Source organism: Hermetia illucens, chromosome 1, assembly GCF_905115235.1.
Source record: "Hermetia illucens chromosome 1, iHerIll2.2.curated.20191125, whole genome shotgun sequence".
In the NCBI taxonomy this organism is placed as follows: Eukaryota; Metazoa; Arthropoda; class Insecta; order Diptera; family Stratiomyidae; genus Hermetia; species Hermetia illucens.
This window is the reverse complement of record NC_051849.1, coordinates 180,977,727-180,995,592: the sequence shown is the minus strand read 5'-3', so window position 1 is coordinate 180,995,592 and position 17,866 is coordinate 180,977,727. Positions and strand designations below refer to the sequence as shown.

At 44.7% G+C, this 17,866-nt stretch overlaps 1 protein-coding gene and 1 long non-coding RNA gene across 9 annotated transcripts in view; one reads left to right on the top strand and one right to left on the bottom strand.

Annotated features, from left to right (window-relative positions):
- Positions 1-3,347: 3,347 nt before the first annotated feature.
- LOC119661450 lies at positions 3,348-13,074 on the top strand. The gene is made up of 3 exons (XR_005250587.1): positions 3,348-4,458; positions 11,019-11,071; positions 11,405-13,074. It is a non-coding gene; the product is annotated as an uncharacterized LOC119661450 (long non-coding RNA).
- The window catches only part of LOC119661449 (probable G-protein coupled receptor 158), a 207,119-nt gene continuing 199,245 nt past the window's right edge, over positions 9,993-17,866 (bottom strand). For all 8 annotated transcript variants that reach the window (XM_038070796.1, XM_038070795.1, XM_038070794.1 and 5 more), the window contains one exon: positions 9,993-11,188. In XM_038070796.1, coding sequence (XP_037926724.1) covers positions 11,024-11,188 — 165 coding nt within the window. In that variant the 3' untranslated portion in view covers positions 9,993-11,023. The remainder of the gene's footprint in view (positions 11,189-17,866) is intronic.

Genomic DNA, 17,866 nt, shown 5'->3' with positions numbered 1-17,866 from the left:
GCGGATTCTGGTTAAAGGACGTAGACAGAAACTGGGAAGGCCACGAAGAAACAGCAAACCATTTACTTGAAGTGCATTTTCCAGGCAGCATCCAAAATCTAATTTCGGGGCCAACAGGTGCATACAGCCCTCAACCGAGAGACTGGAATCTAACATGTAAAGTAGTATCACTGGAGCGAGTAAAATGGGCCTTTAACTCGTTCCATAGATACAAGTCTGCATGTCCGGATGGCATCATTCCTGCGCTAGTAATAGAGGGAATGGATGCCCTGGGTCTACACATTCGGAATATACATCGCGCATGCCTAGCACACGCTTATATTCCAATTAAATGGCGTAATGTGAAGGTGCGCTAAAAGGTTCCGACCGATCAGTCTAACGTTCTTTCTATTAAAAGGACTAGAAAGACTAGTAGATCGATTTATAAGGGATACACACATTCCTAAGTGGCCACTTCACGATAGGCAACACCCCTAACAGAAAGGCAAATTCACGGAGACAGCACTCTATGAACTTACGGCAAAGATTGAAAAGCAGATATCCGAAAAAGAATACGCCTTAGGCGCATTCATGGACATCGAAGGTGCCTTCAATTATGCTTCATTCGCGACAATTTGTGATGCGGCAAGATAGCATGGAATCGAGCCTCTGCTAATCAGTTGGATCCTTCACATGCTAGAGTGGAGAAAAATCCACACATCGGTCGGCCAGAAGTCTATTGAAGCAGGATTTCTTGGGGGTGCCCACAGGGAGGGGTTCTTTCTCCACTGTTATAGCTTTTGGTAATGGATACCCTGATGTGGTTCCTGGAGGACAAAAAAGTCTTCGCGCAAGCATTTGCGGACGACCTAGCCGTAATAATTACCGGCAAGTTTGTGGACATAGTATAGGACATAGTAACTCTGCATGAAATCCATAGTTGGTGCCTCCGCAAGGGACTCATGGTGAACGCTAGGAAGACTTGTAGTTATGTTCACTAGGAACGTCAGGTGGGGACTGAACTTTGCTAACAGCAGGAAGCTGCTAACGCAGATTCAGAGACTTGATTGCCTAAGTATCAGTGGAGCAATGAGTTCTACGCCGACTGCGGTACATGAAGCTATCCTAAATTTACCCCCCATTCACTTGAAGGTGAAACGGAAAGCAGCCAATGACGCAGCCATTGGGGCGGGAAAGGCGACCAATCACACGGTCATGCATCTATCTAGAAATTCCTTGACAAACATCCGGTAGCCCTGATGCCGACCGATCATATGGTTTCGAGATTCGTCTTTGAAAACACATACACTGTCGTAATCACCGAAGGAGAAGAATGGTCGATGAATGGCCATGAACCTTTTCAGATTACAGACTTAATAATCTTTACTGACGGGTCAGCCATAGAGGGCGGATCGGGTGCAGGGGTGTTCTTGGGGAATCGGATTATAGAACTGGCCCGACCCCTCGGAAAAATTACGACTATATTCCAGGCTTAGATATATGCCATTTCATTGGCAGCAGAAAAATGTCTGCGACAAAAATTGAGGGGTCGCACCATTCGAATCTGTTCCGACAGCCAGGGGGCATTATCAGCACTAAATAGCAACGACATATCAAGCCAGTAGATGCAGAGTTGTCATCAGGTGCTGCTGCAACTTGCCCGACTGAACGAAACATTCTTGATGTGGGTGCCGGGGCACTTTAACATCGCTGGTAATGAGGAGGCTGACAGACTGGGTCGCCGAAGATCTGGATCCACAATTGGAATCCAGCCATCCACTGCCAAGTCTACTCTGAAGGTTGAAATTGCAAGGATTCACGCAGCCGAGTGGAGAAATTTTGACTCTTGCCGGCAGGCGAAAATCCCTGTGAAAGAGCCTAGGGCCACTAGAGCGAAATCTTTGTTGTCCCTTAAAAAGTGGGACGTGAAAACCCTAGTAGGGCCTTTAACGGGACACTGCTCCTTAAACTAATATATGGAAAAGATTGGGGTAGTGGTTTCGGCTATGTGCAGCCAATGTGAGGAGAAGGAGGAGACGGCCCTGCACTTTTTATGTAGCTGCCCGACCTCCTCAGAACTGAGACGAAGACACCTTGGCAAGGTTTTCTTCAATGAAGAATCTGCACACTCTCTGCCTCTGGAGAATGTGCTCAGATTCGCTAAACCCTACGAATACTGTAGGCGGGAAGCCATTGAATAGGCGATTTACGGGGATAGTACAATGGGCCTAACAATGGCCTGAATGCTCGGAGCTGCGGCTCCCCCAGTAAACTAAACTAACTAAGGTTAGTAGACATGCTAGCAAGGAATTAGTTGCATTCCCTAAGTTAACAAGCGCTTCCACACGAATACCTCGACATTGTAGACCCTTTGTGAGACTCGGACAGCTTCAGGTATTGCCTCACGATAATTGATCGGTTTACGCAGTGGTTTGAAACCGATCTGTATTTTCCCGTAATGAAAAAGTTGGCTTGCTGTCTTCTCAGGGGCAGTGACAATGGCCAAATTTTGTCCTGTTAATAGAAGTGGCTCCCAGCTTAAGGTTGTTCACATCTGGATAATCCTTTTTATCGCTTCCTCTGTCTCTTTTGTGTTAGGGTGCACATGGGTTCTAGAAACCACTGCTTTCGTGTCTAGAATGCCCTGAACTGTCTCGCGGAACGTACTCTTCTTATCGGTCTTCTACCCAAATTCAACAAATATATCGCCGGTTCGAGCCCGCCGGATAGATTCAATATCTATTTCACCGTTGCTGCGAACTTCTCGAAGAACTTCCGCAAGATCTCGTTCCACTGGATGAAACCTCCTTTTTTCGACGTTGTTTGGTTCGTTTGGTTACCATCACGAGGAATTCTTCTTCCTGCGTCGTTGTTGGCAGATTCATGCTGTTTTCCCCTCGTCTCTTTTTGTCAAGCTGAGGCCACTTCGTCTTGTGCATCTAGAGGCTGCACTAGCGATGTGTTTTTTCCTCAGCTCCTGTTCGACCGTCTTCCAGGATTTTCGCTGGTGTGCAATAAGATCCAGCAGTTCTTACATCTTTTTCATGGTCTCCGGTGAGATGACTTGCGTTTCTTTTTTGATTGGGGAGTTCGTCACCCTTTCGTCCCGATAAAGGGGTGTCACGTAGCTCGAAATTTTGCAAAACCAAATTCGGTGACGTCTTTCCTTTTTGGCAGCTAGGACTCTTAGTCTCTACGGTGTTATCGCTCCTTTCACTATCAGTCGCCTTTACCGTGGGGACCATGTGCCATTCTACTTGTAATTTTATAGTGAAATGTCCCAGTTTAGCTGCCATAAGTGGTGACCGTGGTGTATTGTTGCTGCTTCTAAAAATTTAGGCCATTGTCGATTGTGTCGTTGTGTTTGTTGCTGCTGTTGCCGATTTTACTATTGATAGTAATGAAATTGCAATTTCTTTTTTATGCCTTTCATATATTTGTGTAATTCTCTTTTTTTATTGTTACAATGTTACTGACTCTTTAACATTTGTTTATCTTATTTTTACAATAGATTATCACACATGCCATTTTACATAGTATTATTTTATCCTTTGACAATATTATTTCTAAATTGTTTTTCTCCAATACTTTATGGTACTCGTGTATTACACAAAATGATAAATTTTAACATTTTTCTCCCGACATTTACTGTCAGCTCCATATTTAGTTTATATGTAAAATTTCTTTTTCTATTTGTTTCAATAAGACAGGGTGTATATGTTGATCCATTCATGGAATCCATTTTGAATTGTATGTTGCTCTCTCTACTGCCAATAGTACTTTCTGCTAACAAAGTTTCCTTTTCTTTTTATCTCATAAACAACAACATGGTGGGCTGAGTAGGTATTTGTTTTTGGTAATACTTTTTTCTGCTTTGTATATATAAGTCCTTATGGTTTCGTGTATAACAACCAATTGTTAATGCTGATGGTGTTGAAAGGGAGTGTTTGAAGGCAAATTTATAATTATAAACCTGGGACTCATTTGGTTTGGAATATTTTATTTATAATGAGTGGTTTAATTTTCAAACAAAATTTTCTGTATTCGGCATTCTCAGGCATGTTTTTTTGGAGAAGAAAAAATTAGACGATAACGAACAAACAAAGCATTCCCATGCAGGTTTGGAAAGAAGACGAGATTTCTTAGTGTTTGTGCGTTCATTTATAATCATGATGTAATTTCGTAAATACCTTGTAGCCCCCTCATTTTTAAAGATTTTATCTCATTTTCCTATTTTACGCTTTCATCCAATCGATTCTGAATTATACATTTCATTTCAATTATTACATATTATAGTTAGGAAAGCAAATTAAAGGAACATAGTAATTGCGTTGCGGAACACTTCATTGATTACAATTGTATTTTTATATTTTTTATATTTCAGTAAATTAAAACGAAGACATCTCTGGAAAAGATCACTTTTACTTCGCGTTTTCATTTTTGAAGCAAGGAAGAAACGAATAGAAGCACAAAATTGTGGTAAATATGAAGTACTTTGTTTTGTTCCTAAATATTTTTCGCTGAAAACAATGGGCATTTCGATATATAATCTACGGATGATAAAGTAACATTTGGATTTATCTTTTCAAAAAGTTTAGAGCGTGTTTCGCTTGGAATTCAGTACTTTTAATATTTTCCTAAAAATCAGATCATTCTTCTCTTTCAAGTGCTCACATTGTTTATATATTTTTTTAAAATAATCACGCCTTATAACCTTGAATTATCTTTTTGCATTACATTAATATTTCATTATCTAAATTAACTATTCGCTATTTTTCGTAATATTTACATGGGACATACTTTTATGTATGACTTTACAAAAGAACAGTGGTATTTATTCGGTGGTGGATTGATGGTTCTATAAAATAATTAAATTATTTTATGTGTAGCCTTTATCTTGTGCCCCTTTTATATTAGTCCAACCTTTCCCGCATTAGAAGTTATTTAAATTGTTTAAATCTTTACTTTTGGGTAGATACTAAGCATGCAAAGACAGCACCGGGTGATATCTAAATAAAGTAAACTATTTAGGTAAATATATATACGGAAGAAAAAATACTATTCTCGTAAAATTAATTGATTTGAGTTAAGAAAAATAAAAAAATACCGGCTTGAACGCGTGTGTGAAGCTGGAAAATTTGTAACTTGAGTGCCGTGAACGAGAGGAAAGGTCCATGACAAATCGTATCCTCAAACGATGTTTTTCCCGTTGCAGGTCTTGAAAAGACACGAACTTCAGAGTCCCCATCCTATCTTGATATCCTCTGGCCATGACAACTGAGAGTGCCCATTTTGTTTGATTAAGGTTAACCTCTACTTTGCGACTAGGAGCGACACATCACATGTTTCTCCTTTCTATGCTTGGAAATTTTGGGGTTGAGATTAGATTTAGTCATCGTCAACTCTGTACCACTATATCCTCAGTGAGCTCTGAGGATACAGTGGTACAGAGTTGAACGTTTTGGAAGAAGGATTCATAACAAATAGAATTTCGATTTATTTTCGTATTTGCCTTAGTATTTGTAAATAGCGTTAAAAATTTAACTATGGAATAAGTGGGTGGAATTTGTTAGCACATTTTGAGACGTTGGTGCAGGAGCGACTGCACGAGGACTTTGTAAAACTCAACTATTACAGTTCCGTTTTCAGAATCCCGTGTCTCTAAGTGGTTAGTGGGAGAGAAGACTCTCGTTTCTAGTCTAGAGCTTATCTGCTCTCTAGAAATCCAAGATCTTGACTGCGTTTTAGAAAAGGTCGAAGTGAAGGAGGCCATAAAGCGTGAATGTCCTGAGGTAACAAATGCCCCGGGGTATCACCTCTGTAAATGCTCCAGCCCAAAAACTCGTTGAATGAGGCGATGCCGGGCTATCAACGCCGGCTTGATGTTCTGGAGCACGCCGTTTCGGGCACGGAGGTGTTTTAGTGCTGGGGTACTTGAATGGGGCATGCTTTAGGCAGACTCCAGAGGGAAATGGATCCTGCAAGTGGCGACGAGAGCCAGGCTCGTAGTTTTAAACACTGGATCCAAGCCAATGTTTCGGCCTCCAGGCAGCGAAGGAAGTATCCCTCACATCACTTTTGCGTCGGAGTTTCTGGCGTGGACAGACCCACGGAAGGAGTGCCATAAGCCCTGCACAACGTTTACACGCCAGCGAGGAGGTATGCGCCATAAAGGCAGAGTATAGATCAGATCAGATACTCCGCAGCGCGATAAATAAAAGCAAAACTTCTGGCGGGCAGAACCTGGTCAACGAGATGAATGAGGATCCGTGGGGATTTGGCTATAAACTTGTCACCCGGAAAATCGGGGCTCTGCGGAAGCCCTGCGTACTAAGCACCGACCAGATGGCATTGTACGGGCATTATTCCCCATTCATACCGTACGGGTTGATGTCAATAGCGAGGATTGCCCCTTGTGTTGATCGCTGTGTATGCTTGACACGGCCGGGAAAGTGTTCAAAAAGCTCATCAGGAGAAGACTCTCTCAAGCGATCCGCGCTGCCGGGGACTTATCCTCAGTACACGTCCATGGTGGATGCTGATATAGATGTCTTGGATGCAGTGCATCGAGCCAAGGCACACAGCCGCCGATTTCAACGGATAGTGCTCCGCATAACGCTTGATGTCAGAAATGCCTTCAATTCCATAAGATGGGCAGATATGCTAGGCACATTAGAAAACTCATTTCACGTACCAAGCTATCTCTTGCGATTATTGAGGGATTATCTGTAAGACCGCTCTCTGCTGTATGAGACGCTAGAGGGCCAGAGGAGGATGGAGATCACGTCGGGAGTAGCCCAGGGATTGAGAGACTCGATATGCCAGAAGAGCCGCGCCTGGTCGGTAGTGCACTGTTGAACAGGCGTAAAGCAGACTTGGCATATTGATGCGACCGGTAAGCGGAAGAATTACTGCTCATGGTTTCAGCCTTGCGCCGGAAAAAATTGAAAAAGTCATCTTACCAAAAGAGAATCCCAACCCTGCGTCAAATATCGATCGGCGAGTTGACTATAGAATCAAAACCAGCGGTTAAATATCTTGGTTTAATGCTCGACTAGAAGATGAAATCAAAGCAGCAGCGGACAGGGATGCAGCTGGAGTCTCGGCTTTGAGTGGACTAATGGCGAATGTTAGGGATCCTATATATACTAGGAGATGTTTCTTATGGGAGCAACGTAATCCGTTCTGCTCTATGGCGCGGAGGTGCGTCTTGCTCAAGGGGTGAAACAGGGAGCTTTTCAAGTGGCATCTGCTTATCGCACTGTCTCAGAATCGGCTGTGAAGGTGATCACGGGAGTAATCCCCGTTGCTCTCCTTGCTAAGGAGCGTAAAGCAACTTACGGTCACAGGGGCGAAAACTTAAGACAGGTAGTTACCCGTGAAGAACGTCATCGCGCCTCTACCAAGTGGCAATTTTCTTGCAAAATAAGCCAAGAGGCAGATGGACTGCGCGGTTCATGGACAATTTAGATCCGTAGCTGAACCGTGCCTCTGTGCGTAAAGACATTCACCAACCCTATCCCCGCCCCCTAGAAAAACACACACTAGCATATTTTAAGCGAAAATATGCACTATAAATATGTAGATGTGCCTCTTCCAACCTCCAAGGAAACTACACGGGGGTGGGACGTATTTTGACCGACAAGGCTGTATGAGACAAGGCGGAAGGCAGTTAGCAAGGGGCTTAAGTCCAACCAAGTGAATTGAATTGACTAAATACGTTCGACTCACACCACAAGGTCATGATACTCTGGGTTCCAGGCCATATTAGGTTAAATGGCAATGAGGCAGCGCATGAGCTGTTCAGGGAAGAAACATTAGCGCTATCTGGGCTAGATTCCTTCTGTGAAACGGATAGGGGTTCATGACTATTATGTCTAGGAATTAATGAACAAATGAATGTCGGCTGAGTGAACTATTACCAGGGAGGGAACAGCCCAGGGCGATCATGCTCATCACCACGTTAGGATCATATAGGAAAACTCATCATCATCATTGCAGGCTACATTACCATCTGGGAAAGCTAAGGATATCTATGGTCACTGCGGATTCTGTGACTAGAGCGAAGAAACCTCCATACATATTATGTGACAGTGTCCAGCATTTGTGCAAAGCTGTTTAAGGTTCCAATTAGAATACTTAATACTTACTTCATATCAAACTGTTGTGTATCAGCTGACAGAGGTACTACGGGATGCCATAGAAACAAAAGAAATTGCGCTGTGCGCGTTTTTGGATATCGAAGGAGCATTCGACAACACATCGCACACAGAGATACAAGATGCCCTGAGCCACAAGGGAGTGGGAAACACCCTGGCATTCTGGATGGGAAAAATGCTAGAAAGTAGGCAAATAGAAGTATCGACAGGTACAAATTCCATTGTCATGAACACCACGCAAGGCTGCCCACTGGGTGGGGTACTATCGCCGCTGATGTGGAATATGGTAGTGGATGACCTCCTGGACGTGTTAACAAATGCTGGAATACAAGTCCAGGATTATGCGGACGACATTGTTTTAATCTGTAGGGGCAAATATGAAGATATCTTGCAGGAAGGTGGGACTGCGGATCTACCCAACCAAAACCACCATAGTACCATTCACTAGGAGGCGTAAGCTTGATGACCTGAGAGCCATAACATTACATGATATGGAGGTGAAATGAGAAACAGAGGTCAAATATTTGGGAATTATGCTAGATCACAAATTACTCTGGAAGACACATCTCGGAAACACTTGTCGGAAAGGCACGAGGGCTCTGATGACTTGTAGATCCATAGCAGAAAAAAAATGAGGTTGCAGCCCGAAGATACTACTTTGGATACATATATACTGCAACAGTAAGGTCAATGATTACCTATGGAGCGGTAATCTGGGCAGAAAGAACCGAACTCAGCACACAAACCAGGGAATTACATAAGCTCCAAAGGCTGGTTTGCGTGTGTATCAGTGGGGCAATGAGGACATGCCCAACGGCATCCATCCCTGGAGGTCCTCCTGGGATTAACCCCCCTCCATCTGCACATATAGATGTAGCCAAGGAGGGCAATATTCAGGATGGCCGGTAGTATCAGTGAGGCGGGGAGCTGCCTAAATCTAAGGAAGATTGATATTCTTTCTACGCGGTATCCCGAATTACTCATACCAAGGGATAACATGACAACGAGGTTTCACTTCGATAAGAAGTTTGAAACACGTTGGAGTAACAAGGTAAACTGGGAGAGCGTGATTACTTGGTATAGGGACGGATCCCTCTCAGCAGAGGGAGCGGGTGCCGATGGCATTGTCAATGGGTAGGTACGTTAACATATTGCAGGCGGAAATATACGCCATAGACAAATGTGCCTCCTTTAATCTGCAAAGGAGCTATAAGGGGCAGAACAAAGCTATTCCCACCGAAAGCCAAGCAGCGATCAAGGCACTTAGGTCCAACCAGGTGAACTCTAAACTGGTGTGGGAATGCCTTGAGAGACTGAATACACTCGGCTCGTCCAACAAGGTCTGGCTACTTTGGGTTCCAGGCCATGCTGGGTTGGAAGACAACGAGGCAGCGAACGAACTAGCCAAGAAGGGAGCAGGGACGCCTTTACACAGGCCAGAACCCTTCTGTGGAATCGGAAACGGTTTCATGGCTATGACTCTAAGAAATGAGGAGGAACGGTTGAGGGAACTATACTGAGCAAGCCTACCAGGGAGGGAGCAGTCCAGGGTGGTTATTATGGGATACGAATCCATGCGCAAAAAGGATTGCTTAAACCTCATCAAAAAGAACCTCCGAATTATAGTGGGAATTCTCACTGGTCATTCTCGGCTGAACTATCACCTAGGGAAGCTAGGGATATCTACGGACACTGCCTGCAGGTTTTGTGAGGAGTATGACGAAACCTATATACACGTCCTAGGACAGTGTCCGGCACTTGTACAAAGTAGGTCGAGACATCTGGGAGAACACTTAATACCAGATGCAAAGTTGAAAGATCTGGAAGTAGGGAACATATTAAAGTTCCTGACGGTTATAGGCTTGCTTGAGATACTATAATTAATAGGTACACTATAACCAGTAAAAGGGGCACAATAGTTCTTTAAGGACGCGGGGCGACTTTCCCTTAACAGAATAATAATGATACTTAATATCAGGTTGGATCATCTTGAAGTAGAAGACACTTCAGAATTCCTATTGGTTATAGGATTGAGTGACTTACTATAGTTGTTAGATATATTATAACTATTAAATTGGCACAATAGCTCTTCTAGGACGCGGTTCAATTTCCTTTGATACTATTATTATTATTGTGGACAAGGTGGTTGAACATTAGCCTTGCGAGTCTCCATCAGTGAGGCGTAGTTTTAGTAAGAAATGAAATATAATAGAAAATAAGAAGAAAAGTATAATAAGAAAAGAAGAAGAGACGGGTGATCCAAACTTCACACATTCCCGAAGGGATCTGATGGATTATATTTACTGCTTATGTAATGATTTTTTATCCGGGAATCTTGAACTAATATGAAAGTAGACAAGATTTTGGCTCATAACGTAACCACACTATCTCCGATGGAAGCCAATTCCAAATTTTTGGTAAATTAACACTTCATAGTACAATACATACATTTGGTAATAACCCGCATTTTCTCTGCCATTCTGCGTGACTGTTTAGTAAGATTACTCTTCATAAATTTTCGTTTATAATAATAATAGTAGTAGCTAATAGTAGATAGTACTTAAACATGGAAAAATAAATAATATACGATTAATAATTACATTCATCATTAATTTAATAGTTAGTAAGTGTAGTACTTTGTTCTTGAATTTTAGATATAAACATTCCAATTTCTTCAATATATAAACAAATAGAGTATTATCTAAGGATGAGATGTTTGCATCAAAACAAATTATGCGAAAATGTTATAGTTGGAAGTTTACTTGTTTCTTTGTTGCGTACGTTTTGCTGTACCATGCACCCATGGTGCATGTTGTTCTTCTTTTCTTGTTTTGCGGCGATTCAGGATTTTCTTCGATTTCTCGCTTCCAATTTTTTCAGCGATACTATTTTGAATGTGATACCACCGAATGAGAGATTCCAGATATTTCAGCGTAAGTATCGGTTGGTCCTTCGGCACTACAGACGGAATCTTCGGGTGTTCTTGATGGTTCGGCTTCAGTTACTTCAATGTCATGATGTTTGTTACTACGATGTTTAGCACTTAATGCCTGAAATTGAGATCCAAGAAGGATATGTAAAGTGGATGATGGATGGATTCATATTTTGATATGTGTATTAAAGAGATAGTGGAAGGAGCTTGAGGGTTGTAATAAGTGCAGATTCGTTACAAAATAACCAAAAACCATCTGTCGCTTGGAGGAACTATTATTTTTATTTAAACAAACGTGAATACTGCTCAGATTACAACTCTCTAATTTTTACAGATTTTCATATGCAAAACACACACAGAAGTCTTATCACATACGTATGATTCAATTCCAGGGGGATGGGGTGTTAATTTCATGTTCTGTACAAGATACTTCATCAATAGATTGTGCTTGAATTTTTTATTTTATGGGGACTACACACTCTTGGGCAGACAAATAGTTTTAAGATGGTCGCAAAAATATTCGTGCATGTTTTCAGTGCAATACTTATGTTTAATGCTGTTAAATATGTTTGTGAAGTCATTGCTGTAACTAGTTTATTATTTCCTCAGATGGATAAAGTGATTTGATTATATTATTTTCGCATATACTTGTTGTGAGATTTAATTTTTCTATTATTCCATATATTATAGGTTAAAGTTGTATTAGAACGGGGAAGTTGCGCCAATGGTTATAATAATGATTGAATGTAGGCCTTGAAGTATGTTAGAGCGCTTCATTCAAGAAGTTAATTATTTTGGGTTTCTAATCCACTACTCAGAAAGGACAAAAATCTCACATAATGTGGTGGATACTATCACCTTAAATTAGTACGGGGATAAATTCAGGACTGAAGTGGCGCCATCTCATAAATACTTGAGTGAAAGGGAAAAAGGATTCTCGTAGGTTCAGATTAACTAAATTAATTTTACCGCCGAAAAGGACTGAAACTAGGACACCGCTAAAGGTGGATGTACAAATCAATGTTACACGTAACATGTACATTATTGGGTCCTCCAATTGTGGGTATTTGCACTTCATGTACATAGAGAAAAGGAAGCCCACTGGATTTAATCGAATACTAGGAAAACAGGACAGGATCTCTCTGTAACGAAGCCGATCTGAGTTCCTTGATCCAATCGACTATTTTTTTTACCTAGTGCACCGACAAATCAATATTTGGACAAAAGAATGCTAATATCAGTGTAAAGGTTTACTATTACCCAATGCATTTGAAATGAATAAACGAGAGTTGATAAAACTAAAAGTCACCTAAAATTTTAAATAAAGTAGCGCGATTCTGAGTAATTTACGAATGGCTGTTCGTGAAAGACTTTCCTCTAGCAGCTTATTCGGATTACGTGAAAACAAATATTTGGCTGCAGTTACTAATCGCTTGAAAAGAAAATTTTTTTTTAGATTTTCAGGAAAAGCTACGTGTCTCAGTGGTGCAGGTGTTAAATGGTACCTGCGCTATCTGATGGAAGGCCTGAAACCAGAAGGCTAAGGATATACCTAAGCCATCTCTACCGGAGCCGAGAAAGCGGGGAGCAGTAGAGATCAGCCCGCATGAAGGGAATGCTCCCAAAAAATCCAAACCTGAACCCAAGGGGGGAGAAAACCCGGGCAGGTCAGGGGTGAAGGCAGGACTCAGGAAGCCCACCATTAGCTAGCTTATGCGGTCAAAGGCATTCGACTGGCCATACTGCCAAAAATGTTTCCGGTGCAAATACTCACTTGTGAGGAGCAGGAAACCATTCAGGGCCTTGTCGTCAGGCAGATGTGCAAGGTATGACTTCGAAATATATGCCTTATACTGGGGGACTGCGCCAGGGAAGGCACTGCAGAGTGGATTAGAACCATAGTTCTTAGATTGCCAGATTGGGAAAGGGTAGAACTGTCAGCATGTGCTGGGGATGATATACCAGGAGCCCACATGGTGACAGTTTTTCTGCCAAAAGTCGCGAAAATAGGAACGGAAGACCTTATGAGCCTCCTAATTGCTCAGAATGAAGATCTCCATACCCGACTATGGAGAGTCTTTAGAAGCAAGGTGGAAGGCAAGGGTAAACTCGTCACGATCGGGGTAGATGACCGATCCCCGGAGGCGATTAAACGTCGGAGTTGCCATATCAACCACCGATTTGCCAACATACCCGTGCATGTGCACAGGGAAAAGCCGAGGAAAGACACCTAGGAGGGGACACCGGGTGAAAAGCATACCGAGGTCCCCAAAGAAGTCTTGAAAGCCATAGAGGCGGAAAGGACTGGATCAACCACGGAAATAGACCTGTTGCCCAGTGAAGAGCAGAAGCTGGACGACCTAGACCGAGGACTCCTAGGGCTTAGGGTAGACAGCGATGCGCAGAAAAGCGGCATGTTGAAGGAGGAGGGCGATACTCCGACAGTGGAGAAGAGCTCCAAACAATAACGGAGCCAATGGGCAGCGCTAAGATAGCCTAGATAAACCTCCACCATGCGAAAGCAGCATCTGCGGTAATTGCAAGGGTAAGTTCCAAGGAGAACATTGGAATAGTGCTGGCTTAGGAGCCCTGGGTGTACCGGGGGGAGATTCACGGTCTGCAAAGAGGAAGCATGCAGGTAATTTGGGACTCCTCTTGTGAAAAACCAAGAGCTTGGATAATTCTTAAACGTAATTTAAAATACATATATCTTTCAGAGTTCTTAACCGGGGAACTTGTGGCTATCCAAGTCTCATTGGAAGCCGGGAGGAGCACTCGAGAGGCAGTCGTGGCATCGGGATACTTCCCAGGAGACGAAATCCGGGCTCCACCGGAACAAGTCGCAAAACTGGTGAAGTATTGTGAGAAGAGGGCGTTACCACTTCTCCTCGGGTGCGATGCCAACGCCCACCACGAAGTCTGGGGGAGCAGCGACACCAATCGAAGAGGTGAGTACCTTTTTAAATTTATTCTTAGTAATAAGTTAGAAATATATAACTTCGGGAACACTCCAATATTTGTGACCAGCACCAGCGCAGGAGGTACTAGACATAGTTCTACTACTCTAATGAACGGAATGATCAGGAATTGGAGGGTGTCGGTTGAACCCTCTATGTCTGATCACAGGATAATCAGATTCGACATTGAGGGTAACTCCGAAATAAAAAGAATAATAAGGAATCCCAGGGGAACAGATTGGGAATTCTACGCAACGCACTTGAGCAACAACATTGCCCACCTTCAAGGGGGCGGTTACATCAGGAGCAAACTGGAACTAGAAACAGTGGTGGAAAACCTCAATACAGTCGTCATTGACGCACATGAGGCCAGCTGCCCGGCTGAGACAGTTAAGTCATCAAGGGATGTACCATGGTGGAACAGGAACCTGGCTAGAATGAGAACAGAGGCATGAAAACTCTTCAACCGGGCAAAACAAACCGGGGACTGACAGAGGTACAAAAATGCACTGACTGCGTATAGCAACGCGATCAGGGAAACAAAACGGAACAGCTTCAGCAAATTTGGTGAAGGGATCCAACAGTCTCACAGAAGCAACCAGGCTTTACAAGGCTGTAGCCAAAGACGGGGAATATCCTCTGTCGGTTTGAAGAAGGAAGATGGGACATTCATCGAGAATGAGGAGGACAGGGTGCACATGCTTCTCAGAACTCATTTTCCGGGGTTCTACCCCACGGCGGCAAGCGACAATATTCTGCCTGACACCCCAACAACCATTAAAAGGAGAAGAAAGAAGAACTGGAGACTAGCAAAAGAGGTATGCTCAGGAGCTAGGCTAAGGTGGGCAGTGGGACCTTTTAAACCACTGAAATCTCCCGGAGTAGATGGCATTTTCACAGCACTAATCCAGAGGGGCCTAGGAATTATTTTAGAGTTTCTTCTGTGGGTTGTAAGGGCGGAGCATTTTTTTTTTTTTTTTTTTTTGGAGTAGGGTAGGTGAATGCGTTTACGCACAGAGTGTTGGACTCCCGCAAAAGCACGCTGGCGGACTACCAACTAAACACCTCCCTGTCATCAGAGAACTAGCCTGGAACCGTTTGACACATTACTTCGGGCTAGCCCTCCCGCTCTCCCGGCTTTGGGAGCCTTCAAGTCAGGGAATTCCTTTCACCAACGGGAGGGGAGGGGAGGAAGGGAGTTGTTAGTTCAGGGAACCCCTTACCGTCCGATCCCTCTGCCGGTCGAGTTCAATCTTCTTCGTAGTAAGAAGAGCCCGAACATAATGCGCAATACGATTCCAGCTGCCAGCGCTCTTCAGCATCTCTCTGACAATGTTGTCTGGAGAGAGCTCCCCTGTGTCTGCATAAAGCTGCTGGCGGAGGCCATCCCACCTCTCGCAAGAGAAAAAGGTGTGCTCAGCGTCATCCGGCACTCTATTGCAGAACACACAATCAGGAGATCGCGCCTTCCCAACCCTGTGCAGGTAAGACTGAAAACCTCCATGCCCACTTAGAAGTTGGGTAAGGAAGTAATCAATCTCACCGTGCTTTCTGTTCAACCATGGGTCTACTTTGTCGATGAGCCGCGCAGTCCACTTGCCCCTTGGCTCATTTTGCCAAGAAACTTGCCACTCGTTAAGGGTGCGTTGACGTTCTTCACGGGCAACCACTTCTCTTAAGTTTTCGCCCTTACGGCGATAGATAGCTTTGCGCTCCTTGGCGAGGAGGGCAACGGGGATCACTCCCGCAATCACCATCACAGCCGGTTCGGAGACAGTGCGATAAGCAGACGCCACTCGCAAAGCTCCCCGCCTCTGCACTTGAGCTAAGCGTTTACGATGCACCTCCTTGTCAAGGGCATCAGCCCATACCTCCGCACCATAGAGAAGGACGGACTGCGTTGCTCCCATGAGGAGACGTCTCCTAGTTGATATAGGGCCGCCCACATTCGCCATTAGCCGACTCAAGGCCGCGACTCCTGTTGCAGCCCTGTCCGCGGCTGCTTTGATTTGCTCGAAGAAGCTCATCTTCGAGTCGAGCATTAAACCAAGGTATTTAACCGCTGGTTTTGACTCTATAGTCAACTCGCCGATCGATATGGGACGCAAGGTCGGGATTCTCCTTCTGGTCAGAATGACTACTTCGGTTTTCTCCAGCGCAAGGTTGAAACCGTGAGCAGTCATCCATCCGCTTACCCGTCGCATCAATATGCCAAGTCTGCTTTGCGCCTGTTCAACAGTGCGTCCGGCAACAAGTGCCGCAACGTCGTCTGCATAACCGACCAGGCGCGACTCTTCAGGCATATCGAGTCTCAGCAGACTATCGTAGGAAGCGTTCCAGAGGTCCGGCCCTAGGATGGATCCCTGCGCTACTCCCGACGTGATTTCCATCCTCCTCTGGCCCTCTAGCGTCTCATAGAACAGGGAGCGGTCTTTCAGATAATCCTTCAATATCCGCAAGAGATAGCTTGGCACGTGAAAGGAGTTCTCTAGTGTGCCCAGCATATCTGTCCATCTTACGGAATTGAAGGCATTTCTGACGTCAAGCGTTATGAGGAGCACTATCCGTCGAGATCGGCGGCTGTGCGCCCCGGCTCGATTAAACGCATCTACGACCTCCATAACAGCATCCACTGTAGATTTCCCTGTTCTAAACCCGAACTGCCTTGCGGATAAGTCCCCGGCAACACGGATCGCTTCAGCGAGTCTACCCCTGATGAGCTTCTCGAGCACTTTTCCGGCCGTGTCAAGCATACACAGCGGTCGGTATGCAGACGGGAGCTCCGGATCTCCTTTACCCTTACGGATTAACGCGAGTCTGGCCACTTTCCAGCGAGAAGGAAAAATGCCCTCCTTCAAGCACGCGTTGAACGCTTCGAGCAGCAATTCTGGCCGTTGGCGGAACACCAGTTTGTAAACTTCCGCCGGGATGCCATCAGGGCCTGGCGCCTTCCTGTTTTTCATAGTGAGAACCGCTTCTTCGAGTTCTCCCATTGTGAAAAGGGGGCAATCCACGAGGCTTTCCGCGCTGTTTACATCAACCCGTACAGGGTGTCTGGGGAACAATGCCCGCACAATGCGGTCCATCTGGTCGGTGCTCAGTATGCAGGGCTTCCGCAGAGCCCCGATTTTCCGAGTGACAAGCTTATAGCCGAGTCCCCACGGGTCATCATTCACCTCATTAACGAGATTTTGCCAGCCGCGAGCTTTGCTTTTATTTATAGCGCTGCGGAGTCTCCTTTTTGCTGATCTATATTGTGCCTTTATGGCACATGCCTCCTCGTTGGCGTACAAACGTTGTGTCAAACGGCGGAGCTTATGACACTCCTTCCGTAGGTCGGCAATTTCCGCCGTCCACCAGTACATAGAAGGCTTGTCGCGCCTGGGGCCTCTCCGGGGCATGGAAGCCTCACACGCCGCCGTTATCAGATTCATCACTGAATTTACGACGGTGTCAGCTGCGACACCACCACCCCCCGGAGTGCCCCCCAGTGCGGCCCTACCTGTTCCAAGAGCTTCGACGAACCTTCCGATGTTCACCTTCGCGACATTCCACACGCAGGGGGAACGTCGTGTTGGTGCTCGCCGGCAAGTAGCGTCAAACACTTCGAACGCAATGTACTGATGATCACTTGCCGAGAAGTCTTCTAGGACTCGCCACCCGTCCACCGATGATGCCAGAGATTCCGACGCAAAAGTGATGTCGGGAATGCTTCCTTCACAACCTGAGCGCCGAAACGTTGGCGTGGATCCGGTGTTTAAAATTACGAGTCCGGTTCTCGCCGCCATTTCCAGAATCCGTTTCCCTCTGGAGTCTGATTGAGGCATGCCCCATTCAAG